The sequence below is a fragment of the Acanthochromis polyacanthus genome, chromosome 23, assembly GCF_021347895.1.
Source record: "Acanthochromis polyacanthus isolate Apoly-LR-REF ecotype Palm Island chromosome 23, KAUST_Apoly_ChrSc, whole genome shotgun sequence".
NCBI lineage: Eukaryota > Metazoa > Chordata > Actinopteri > Pomacentridae > Acanthochromis > Acanthochromis polyacanthus.
This window is the reverse complement of record NC_067135.1, coordinates 14,475,878-14,487,507: the sequence shown is the minus strand read 5'-3', so window position 1 is coordinate 14,487,507 and position 11,630 is coordinate 14,475,878. Positions and strand designations below refer to the sequence as shown.

Genomic DNA, 11,630 nt, shown 5'->3' with positions numbered 1-11,630 from the left:
CACCTGCATCCAGCTGTTTCAATTTTATACTGTTCTATGCAGAGTTTTCATCAGTATTCTGATAAAATTAATGCTTTATCTGTATAACTGTCCAGAAAACAAATTGTCCTAGTTTGATTTATTCGTATCTTTTATCATTTGTGAGAGAAATGTGCTTAGATGGAAGTTTTCTACTTGGAACTCTCTTTTCAACTGAAGGCCTGCTTCAGTTGAAAACACACACGACACATTAAACACCAGTGATTATAAAGTAATATTCTGATGAGTTTCTCAGATTTTTAGCTCTTCTTTCCACCACTGTTTTAAACAGAAGTTGTGTTTTTTTTTCCAAATAGACAATAAAAATGCTCTCTTTAACCACGCCCGACGGGTACGTCGGTGGGGTTATTGCATTCGGTGTGGTATCTGGCTGGGTAAGTATGTATGTATGTATGTACCAGGCTTTGCAAAAGTTCTGTTACACGGTTTCATGATCTTTAGAGACGTTTACATGTCGGAGTGAAAAATTCCATTAACTAAACTGAAAGTTCTACCTTATAGGCAGGTGTCCTTAATACAATTTCTTTTCTCCGGTAAAGTTGTATCAAGATGGAAGTCAAAAGAGTTGAGATATCTGCTCTCCTTCATGCTGGCCACAATAAGTCTGACAGAGCCAAGCAGCTGAACATCAGCCGGATGACGGTCCACAGAGTCGCGGAGAGGCTCAAGAATGGTGAAGATCTTTCAGTGATCTTTCAAGAATGGTGAAGACCTGAAAGATCTTCACCATTCTTTAGCCTCTCCGCGACTCTGTGGACAGTCATCCGGCTGATGTTCAGCACAAAGGAGAGCAGATACACACGTGGACAAAATTGTTAGTACCCCTCAGTTAAAGAAGGAAAAACCCACAATTCTCACTGAAATCACTTGAAACTCACAAAAGTAACAATAAATAAAAATTTATTGAAAATTAAATAATCAAAAACAGCCATTACTTTTGAATTGTTGATTAACATAATTATTTAAAAAAACAAACTAATGAAACAGGCCTGGACAAAAATGATGGTACCTCTATAAAAGATTGAAAACTATTTGACCAGAGTGACATGATTAACTCAGGTGTGTCATTTAATTGACATCACAGGTGTTTCCAAACTCATAATCAGTCAGTCTGCCTATTTAAAGGGAGACAAGTAGTCACCCTGCTGTTTGGTGAAAAGGTGTGTACCACACTGAACATGGACAACAGAAAGCGAAGGAGAGAATTGTCCCAGGACATCCGAAAAAAATTATAGACAAACATCTTAAAGGTAAAGGCCATAAGACCATCTCTAAACAGCTTGAAGTTCCTGTGACAACAGTGGCTCATATTATTCAGAAGTTCAAGACCCACGGGACAGTAGCCAACCTCCCTGGACGTGGCCGCAAGAGGAAAATTGATGACAAATTGAAGAGACGGATCGTTGGAATTGTATCCAAAGAGCCCAGAGCAACCTCCAAAGAAATTAAAGGTGAACTCCAAGGCCAAGGTACATCAGTGTCAGATCGCACCATTCGTCGTTGTTTGAGCCAAAGTGGACTTCATGGGAGACGACCAAGGAGGACACCACTGCTGAAAAAAACTCATAAAAAAGCCAGACTGGAATTTGCAAAAATGCATGTTGACAAGCCACAAAGCTTCTGGGAGAATGTCCTTGGGACAGATGAGACCAAACTGGAGCTTTTTGGTAAGGCACATCAACTCTATGTTCATAGACTCAAAAACCAAGCATACGAAGAAAAGAACACTGTCCCTACGGTGAAACATGGAGGAGGCTCAGTAATGTTTTGGGGCTGCTTTGCTGCATCTGGCACAGGGTGTCTTGAAAGTGTGCAAGGTACGATGAAATCTGAAGACTATCAAGGCATTCTGGAGAGAAATGTGCTGCCTAGTGTCAGAAAGCTTGGTCTCAGTCGCAGGTCATGGGTCTTCCAACAGGACAACGATCCAAAACACACAGCCAAAAACACCCAAGAATGGCTGAGAGAAAAGCGTTGGACTATTCTAAAGTGGCCTTCTATGAGCCCAGATCTGAATCCCATTGAACATATGTGGAAGGAGCTGAAACATGCCATTTGGAGAAGACACCCATCAAACCTGAGACAACTGGAGCTGTTTGCTCATGAGGAGTGGGCCAAAATACCTGTTGACAGCTGCAGAACGCTCATTGACAAATACAGAAATCGTTTAATTGCAGTGATTGCCTCAAAAGGTTGTGCAACAAAATATTAAGTTATGGGTACCATCATTTTTGTCCAGCCCTATTTCATGAGTTTGTTTTTTTAAATAATTATGTTAATCAACAATTCAAAAGTGATGGCTGATTTTGATTATTTAATTTTCAATAAATTTTTATTTATTGTTACTTTTGTGAGTTTCAAGTGATTTCAGTGAGAATTGTGGGTTTTTTCTTCTTTAACTGAGGGGTACCAACAATTTTGTCCACGTGTGTATGTCAACTCTTTTGACTTCCATCTTGATACAACTTCACCGGAGAAAAAAATTTGTGTTAAGGACACCTGCCTATAAGGTAGAACTTTCAGTTTATTTAATGGAATTTTTCACTGCGACATGTAAACATCTCTAAAGATCATGAAACCGAGTGTAACAGAACTTTTGCAAAGCCCGGTATGTACGTATGTGGCTATGTCCGTTCCGATATCTCTGCAACCGCTGAAGTCAGGATAATCAAACTTGGCACTGAAGATCAGTCTAAGGTCCCCTGCTCAGTTGTGGAGTTACAGGTCAGCAGATCAAGTAGGGAGGGAGATACGTACGATGATCAAAATTGATACATATTGCATCAGTTGTATAGGGAGGACAGGGTTTTCGCCAGCAGAGGGCGTGGTTCTGCCCTCTACTGAGGGCTCATCTAGTTTCTTCAGTAATTGTAGGAGTGCATCAAAAGATCTTTACCATTTTGTCCTGCAAAGCTTCTGTTGAACCCGGTCTTCATGATGGAGTCACATTTGTCCTTGGTGGTCCCGTGGTACAGAAGCATTTCTCTTGCTTTGCCCCGCTTTTTGTTCTTATCAGAAATATGCTTCTTCTGTGCTTCATATGTACGACGCAGATGTACGTTCTGCAAACGGTCAATCTAAGAGAAAGATCAAGAAAACAGTGAGCTGTCAAACTTCCCTTAGAGGAGTTTAACAATCTAAACTCGTCATTCATTCAGAAGTGGTTGACCCAAAGGCAACTGAACTTTTTGCCCCTTAAAAAAATTTCACATCTCATCCAAGAGGTTTCCTCAGTTCAAGCTTACTCATGGGAAGTCCCAGCAGGCTGATGGCCCATTAACAACCCAAGACGTACATGCTTCTTGATGTGAATGGTTACAAAACAGCCTGGAGAGGAATGTATCAAACTGTTTATGGTAGTGAACTTATTGCTGGGGGAGAGGGATCTCAGGACTGTGTTATAAGTACCTATGAAGTGGCAACACACTTTACTGTCCTGAATGCATTGTGTTATCATACTGACAAGTGGGCTTATAGTCTCATAGTGCTCTAAGCTTAACCTCATGTGGTTGCCGTGCTTCCTGTAACTCCCCTTCAACTTTCATTCAGGTGTTATAACGTAATATTTTATCGTATACATATAGTAAGACAGACATGGTGTGAACAGAAAATAGAAGGCAACATTGTGCAGTTTGTCTGCAGACTATCAAATGCATTCTCAATAGAAAGCCACCCACCTTCATGACCGCCTTGGGGACAGTTCTTTTGAAGGCCTTCTTTACTCTCCGGTACTCTGTAGAGGAAGGCTCCAGTGTAACCACCTTCATACCCTCATCAGCAGTCATGCTGTCCCAGAGCAGGGGCAGAGCAAAGTCTGAGGACAGAAAAAAACCCTTTAGTCATATGTCATTTGGTCAAGAAAGGCAACGAGGCCTCATACAATACAAAGACACAGTAGGACCCTTTGTTGCAGCTTTGTTTGATGAATTACTGCAAATAGTCCATGCAGTAGCTTTACTGTTGGTATTTAAAGAGAAGAAATAAAATCAAAATCCAACCAATATGATCATGGTCAAGTGCTCAGAGAAAAGTAAATGAAACATCTGCATCTCCGTGACAAATGAGGACATGATCTGCTGCTACTGAATGGACCATGAGGTGAACGGATTACTGTCATCTCTGCTGACATTTACCATCATCTTTACCACAGAATGTTTCTTTATGTGATCATTGCATTCAAAATCATAACATAGTACATTCATTCATTTTTACTCTGAAGCAGCAATGCTGGCCTGAAACCTCTTTGACTCATGTTGTCACATCACTGTGAACCATCTTCTCACCTTTCACATTCTCCAGTCTCTTCAGTTTCCTCTGCCGTCCAGTTGTTGACGTTGAGGCCTCCATCCTCTGTAGATCCACCTTCCACGTAATTCCCTGTGCGTCCACTATTCCTGCCGCTATATCCTTCTTTTCCAGGTGGTGATTGGCCGTTTTGGGGAGTCTTTCCCAGTTTCCCCTGTGCCCCTGGATGCACCAAGTCACACGGTTGAACAAATCCTCCTCCTCCCTGACTGCCATCTCCCTCCTGAGGTTGCTGTGCACAGCATCGTTTACAATGTGCCTTGCCTGGTTTACCCCATCTTTCAGCCCGCTCACTGTTAAACAGCCAGATGCATCCATTTTCATGTACAGACCCTCAGTCGTCACCATGTGCATCAGATCCTGCATATTGTCTTGGGTGAGGTTGGTCAGCTCCTCCTTTGTGAAGGTTTGAGTGGAGTACTGTGCCTGGTAAAGGCTCTTCAGCTTTTCCTTGGCATCATGAACATCTTTTCTGCTAAGACCCAGGAACAGGAAGACGGACTGCTGACTTGCAGAGCTGGTATGGAGCAAGCTCAGGTTTGTTGTTACAGAGGGTGGTGGCTGTTGTTGCTGTACCTGAGGATCCTGAGGCAATGATGCTGGAAGGCAAGTGAAATTAAACAGTGAAAACTGACAAAAATTGAGCTTCTCTATCTGAAATAGCCATACAAGAACAAGGCCATTTGTGAAAATTCTTGTCACCTTTTTGGATAACAGCAGTGGAGAACGTTTGCATTGCTTCTTCTTTAAACGCCAAGTAGACATTGATCTTAATCAGGACGAGGCGGATGTTGGTAAGGCTTTGAATAGAGCCAGAGGAAGACTCAACCTTGATCCCTCGGAGGATGGCATCTGCCACAACTCCAGGGTCCAACTTTCCAGCCCCTGTACAGTTTCATTTCATCACCATTAATATCACGGAAATCACTTTCAGGTGTGTGAGTTTTACCTACATAGAAAGTCTTACAATATACTTACCAGCACAGATGGCAGGAATTGCAACAGATTGGTATCCTTCTGATTCACAACCATCAATGATGTTCCCAACAAGTTCTTCAATAAGTCCTGCATCCTGTTGTCCGCACACATGGAAAATATCTTTGCAAGGGAACCGTCCAGGACCAGAAGCAAAAACCTCTCCTCGTCTCACATTTGCTACTCACAGAAAGACGCAAGAAACACGAGTAAGAAGCTGATAAGTGTGTGCGTGTGTCTCGAAAATGCACAGATGTTCTTATTTTCTCACCTGCCCTCAGCTGAGCCTCCACCGCTGGTCCAGCTACGGTTAAAATGTGTTTGCAGACGCCAGCTGTGGAATAAAGATATGCAAGACTGAGAGTTATGTGAGGTTGATATGAATGGAAAAAAAGCACACGAATGCCAACCAAGAGCATCTGAACCAAATTTGATACTTGAGATGTTTATATATTTGAATCTGCTGTTGACACCAGATGTAGAGCTATGTCACCAAACTCACTATCATTCATACTTGTGTTGTTGCAGCAAACTGCAGAATAGTTGTAGACGTCTTATAATAAATACCAGTGAGACTCTGCATGCTATAGTTTTGGTCAAAGCTCTGTTTTGTAATGAATGCCTCTCCACCCACTAAATGTCCTTAGTCTGTTTTTCTGCTTCCACATACACACGTGGACAAAATTGTTGGTACCCCTCAGTTAAAGAAGGAAAAACCCACAATTCTCACTGAAATCACTTGAAACTCACAAAAGTAACAATAAATAAAAATTTATTGAAAATTAAATAATCAAAATCAGCCATCACTTTTGAATTGTTGATTAACATAATTATTTAAAAAAAACAAACTAATGAAATAGGGCTGGACAAAAATGATGGTACCCATAACTTAATATTTTGTTGCACAACCTTTTGAGGCAATCACTGCAATTAAACGATTTCTGTATTTGTCAATGAGCGTTCTGCAGCTGTCAACAGGTATTTTGGCCCACTCCTCATGAGCAAACAGCTCCAGTTGTCTCAGGTTTGATGGGTGTCTTCTCCAAATGGCATGTTTCAGCTCCTTCCACATATGTTCAATGGGATTCAGATCTGGGCTCATAGAAGGCCACTTTAGAATAGTCCAACGCTTTTCTCTCAGCCATTCTTGGGTGTTTTTGGCTGTGTGTTTTGGATCGTTGTCCTGTTGGAAGACCCATGACCTGCGACTGAGACCAAGCTTTCTGACACTAGGCAGCACATTTCTCTCCAGAATGCCTCGATAGTCTTCAGATTTCATCGTACCTTGCACACTTTCAAGACACCCTGTGCCAGATGCAGCAAAGCAGCCCCAAAACATTACTGAGCCTCCTCCATATTTCACCGTAGGGACAGTGCTCTTTTCTTTGTATGCTTGGTTTTTGAGTCTATGAACATAGAGTTGATGTGCCTTACCAAAAAGCTCCAGTTTGGTCTCATCTGTCCCAAGGACATTCTCCCAGAAGCTTTGTGGCTTGTCAACATGCATTTTTGCAAATTCCAGTCTGGCTTTTTTATGAGTTTTTTTCAGCAGTGGTGTCCTCCTTGGTCGTCTCCCATGAAGTCCACTTTGGCTCAAACAACGACGAATGGTGCGATCTGACACTGATGTACCTTGGCCTTGGAGTTCACCTTTAATTTCTTTGGAGGTTGCTCTGGGCTCTTTGGATACAATTCCAACGATCCGTCTCTTCAATTTGTCATCAATTTTCCTCTTGCGGCCACGTCCAGGGAGGTTGGCTACTGTCCCGTGGGTCTTGAACTTCTGAATAATATGAGCCACTGTTGTCACAGGAACTTCAAGCTGTTTAGATATGGTCTTATAGCCTTTACCTTTAAGATGTTTGTCTATAATTTTTTTTCGGATGTCCTGGGACAATTCTCTCCTTCGCTTTCTGTTGTCCATGTTCAGTGTGGTACACACCTTTTCACCAAACAGCAGGGTGACTACTTGTCTCCCTTTAAATAGGCAGACTGACTGATTATGAGTTTGGAAACACCTGTGATGTCAATTAAATGACACACCTGAGTTAATCATGTCACTCTGGTCAAATAGTTTTCAATCTTTTATAGAGGTACCATCATTTTTGTCCAGGCCTGTTTCATTAGTTTGTTTTTTTAAATAATTATGTTAATCAACAATTCAAAAGTGATGGCTGTTTTTGATTATTTAATTTTCAATAAATTTTTATTTATTGTTACTTTTGTGAGTTTCAAGTGATTTCAGTGAGAATTGTGGGTTTTTCCTTCTTTAACTGAGGGGTACCAACAATTTTGTCCACGTGTGTACATGACTCACATGACATGTTCCCATTTCCTTATCGGTCCCTGAGTCATTTATAGATGTATGCCATTTGGTCTTTGTTCTCTGCTGGACTCACTTGTGCTTTCTTGGCTGCAGTTTGCTCCTATGACTCCTGCATAGTTTCTGTTTTGTAATCTCTAATAAATCAACTATATATATGCTGCTCTGAATTGAACAATTTGGGGAAAATATAGAGTTGTGATTTTTATGAAAGACACTTGATTTGCAATATACTTTAAAAAAAAAAAGTCAATCTGTCATTCTCTATCTACCTTGGTGTAGATTTCCAAAATGTGAAGGAGCAATGTCACAATCACTCTTTCACAATGTAACCAAATAAAAAAGTAAACAATGTTTTCACACAAATAGGCAACTTGAAAATGAATGACCATACAACAAATGGAAGATAAAACTAGTAAAACATTAAAGGCATTGAATATAATTAGAGCATTTCATATCTGGACTGCAAATGGATCAACTAAAGCAAGAACAGCTTGAGATAAGATCAAATGAAATATAAAAGTTATATTGCCCTGAGCAAGAAAAGTAGGTTGAGTTTTATATAGTTCTGCTTCTCATTCCAGGTTACAGGTGCTTAGTCAGTAAACACACATAGGATAGCATCAAAAATACAACTCACACAAGGCAGATTGCATGAATTTGCAAAACCATTGACAATTTAAACACTGAATAAGGCGTGCTACAAAATATATGAGGTGTGGTTGTTAAATAACAAGACTAGGCTTGTGATCAATGCACATCACATCTCCTGGAAGTCTGAAATAAATATAACTAAAAGACAAGATTGGTCTTTTCATTTAAAAGCCACACTTCTTAGGTCATAAATTGTGATTTCTTAACTGCTGTTTCAGACTTCAAAACAAACTGTAAACTGCAATATTGATTGGAATAATTATTCTGCCCTATTGTAAGGCACTATTTATTCTTAGTATGGCTTGTCAGCATGTAAACACTTACTCATATCAATGCATCTAAGGTGATGGAAATAGTTTTGCAGATATTATGAAGGAATCAGTAGAAAAATTAAGGGACTGGCAAAGTTATAGCAATTTATGGCATGGGGGGCATGGCAATATGTGTTCATTTATCACGAATATTTATACTAAATAAGTGACCCTGTGATGATGCTAAATGACAAGTCAGGGTATCATGAAAGTAATTAGGATTCACTGTGAATATCTGAGCTTAATTTCATGGAAATCCATCTTATATATGTTGACAAAATTTCACTGTAAACCCAAATCAGGACCATATGGACTGACTAATTTTGCATCTCCAACATGATCTTCCTTCTGACCGTTGTTTGCCTCCTCAGCGCTTCCTTACCCTGGTCAAAAGTTTTGAAGTCGGTCGTGTTCACCACAACATCTGTAGTCTCATTAGTGATGTCGCCAAACACCACCTGTAGCTCAACTCCGCCCCTCAGTTTCATGGTGATGTCATCGAGGTCACTGGTGAGGGACCTGAAGATCGCTGAGAGGAAGAACACCACAACAAAATTGTTATGATCCTGCTCTAGGTCTTGCCCTTCCTCCTTTTCCCTCTTTCATTCCCCATCTGTTCTATCTGTTTTGATCTGTCTCTCCTTGACTCCCTCTGTCTGTCACCTCTCGCTCATGTCTCTCTGTCTCTCTCCTTGTCACTCGTCCCTGTCTCTTGCTCTCCCTGCTACACCTCTCTGCGCTCAGCTGATTACTGCAGGGGCCTCACATTGCCATAATCAGTTCACCTGTCCACAAGCTCTCCTCATCTCCACAGCTACCCACATGTCTTCACAGACTCTCGTCTCGACATAGACCCTGTTGCACCTCCAGATTCAGTTTCTCCCCACCAAGCCAGCCACCTCTGGACTGCTTTAGCCCCATGGACTCTGCTGCTCTCCCCCCTTTTGGACACTGTAGTGCTCCTTTGTGTTCATGGACTTCTTCAGCCAGTTTTCCCCCCATTGTGTTCAGTTCCCCCACCTTGTGAGTACCCCTCCAGAGCTTAGTGTTGTTAATGCAGTTTAGTTTTGTAGAGTTCCGTTTCTGTATTTTTAGTGTTGGTTTATAGAGTTTTGAGTAGTTTGGCCTTGTTCTGTCTCCCTAAGTTTTGTTCTCCATTTATGTATTGATCTAGTTTCCAGTTTAACAAATCTCTTTCCCTCATTCACTTGTTGCCTGTTACTGTGAGTCTGCACCTGGGTTCTCCAGCTCTCCCCGTAACAGAAATTCAGATTTGTGTAACATTCAGTCAGTTAATGAAAGTAGTCTGAGTGTCTCTGTGGTTTACCTCGGCCTCCCTGGTTCATGCTTGAGCTAAGACCTTTGAAGACCTCATGGTAGCACTGTAAAGAAAAATATAATTCCAGCATTACACAGGGAAGAATGCATGCATGTATTTAACAACCAGTTATGGCAAGTATGGTTACTCACCTCCTCTGAGTCAGGATAGCCGGGTTTAATGACGATGTGGATGTTGGAGAGAGACCCAGAGGATGCAGATAGTCCAAACTGGCGAATGTTCTCGGTCAGCACCTGAACGGCTTCTCTCAGCGGGAATCTTAACAGAATTCCAGGTCCGATGACTGGGAAGGCCACAGAGCTAAAGCTCTTCTGGACACAGATGTCCAAACACTTCTTCAGGCCATTACTAAGAGCCTACAAAACAGAAGTTACACATTTTCTTATATTATTTTATGAAGTACATCTTGCTTTGTACAATTCCTTTTAAGTTACTGTGTAAAGTAAACTAACATGTTTTTTCTTATCTAATTTTACCTGCAGGCTCGTTCCTCGGATTCCATCCCAAGGCAAACACTCGATGAAGAAGATCTTGGAGCAGCCAAGCGATGGAGGCCCGTCGACCTGCAGAATGTCACCCGGGGCGACGGAACGGTTTGCTGCTGCTGAGTCAAACTTTGCCTGGAGTGTGTTCCCAGCTTTAGTCAACAGAGATGAACCTATTGTTGTAGAGTTCAGCTGCTTGTCTATCATGGGCAACACCAACACATTCATCTGTGGACATAATGGGAAACAACATGAAGGTGAGTTTTGCTTGTTTTCTGATTACATTTGGCTTTGTGGATTATGAATAGTTGAGCAGAATAGAAATGTGCAAACCTGCTCATCTTCTAAGCTTCCAATTGTGATCTTTAAGTTTGTTTTGTTGACCACAGGTGTGCCAGCAGTATTGGAGAGGCTTGTGGAAGGTGTGATGCTGCTGGGGCTGCTGATGCTTCCTGGTCTGGTTTGCACATTTGGTGAGTGAACACCTTGCTGTTCCCTGATGACGACCTGACAGGAGGTTTCTACCAGCTCCTTGCTCACTTTACCATCTGTTTGGAAATATCGTTGAGCCCCTGGTCCATCTACAACTAAAGTATCGGATATCAGAGTGGCTAGAGCAGCCGTTAGAGCCTGCTTGGCATCCTGAACATGACTACGGGGACCAGACAGGAGTACACAAGGATTTGGAACATGTGAGGCGTTGAAGGTCACATTTGTGTGCTTCATGCCAATCAGGGCTAAGATTTGATCAAAACAGTCGACCAGCTCAGGATTTGGCAGATTCAGCACTTCTTGAGTCACAACCTGATTCATTTGGTAGTCACTTAGAAACTGTTTGAGTGCGTTCACAACGTCACTGTAGCCCACCAGTCCTACTTTAGTGGTTCCACTGGGTCCTGGGATGAAGCTGACGTCCACTCTGAGCTCGCTGAGGTTTGCGTCATTCTTAGCTTTGATCAGGATTTCTTTGAGTCTGTCCAGATCTGGAGCTACAGCTGCAGCACCCTGCAGCTCTATGGTGGCCACAGTCACATCTCTTGACACAGCAGCTGCAGCCTCTTCCAGGGCATCAGAGGACAAACTGGACAGAACCAGATCAGACCCCACTTCTAGGGAAACAGGATTTCTGAGGCTCTGCTGGAAGCGGGTCTGGTACTTGGAGATGGCACCGCTGGATGTTAGGAACGTTGTTAAAGCTG

At 41.9% G+C, this 11,630-nt stretch overlaps 1 protein-coding gene and 1 long non-coding RNA gene across 2 annotated transcripts in view; both read right to left on the bottom strand.

The window, feature by feature from the left end:
* Positions 1-11,630, bottom strand: part of LOC110967555 (uncharacterized) — a 33,082-nt gene that overhangs the window by 374 nt on the left and 21,078 nt on the right. Inside the window, exon 3 of the mRNA XM_051944225.1 lies at positions 3,713-3,853. Coding sequence (XP_051800185.1) covers positions 3,713-3,853 — 141 coding nt within the window. The remainder of the gene's footprint in view (positions 1-3,712; positions 3,854-11,630) is intronic.
* LOC110945712 (uncharacterized) lies at positions 4,329-9,965 on the bottom strand. The gene is made up of 5 exons (XR_007939682.1): positions 9,935-9,965; positions 8,990-9,136; positions 5,591-5,653; positions 5,047-5,499; positions 4,329-4,943 (listed from the first exon to the last, which is right to left on the bottom strand). It is a non-coding gene; the product is annotated as an uncharacterized LOC110945712 (long non-coding RNA).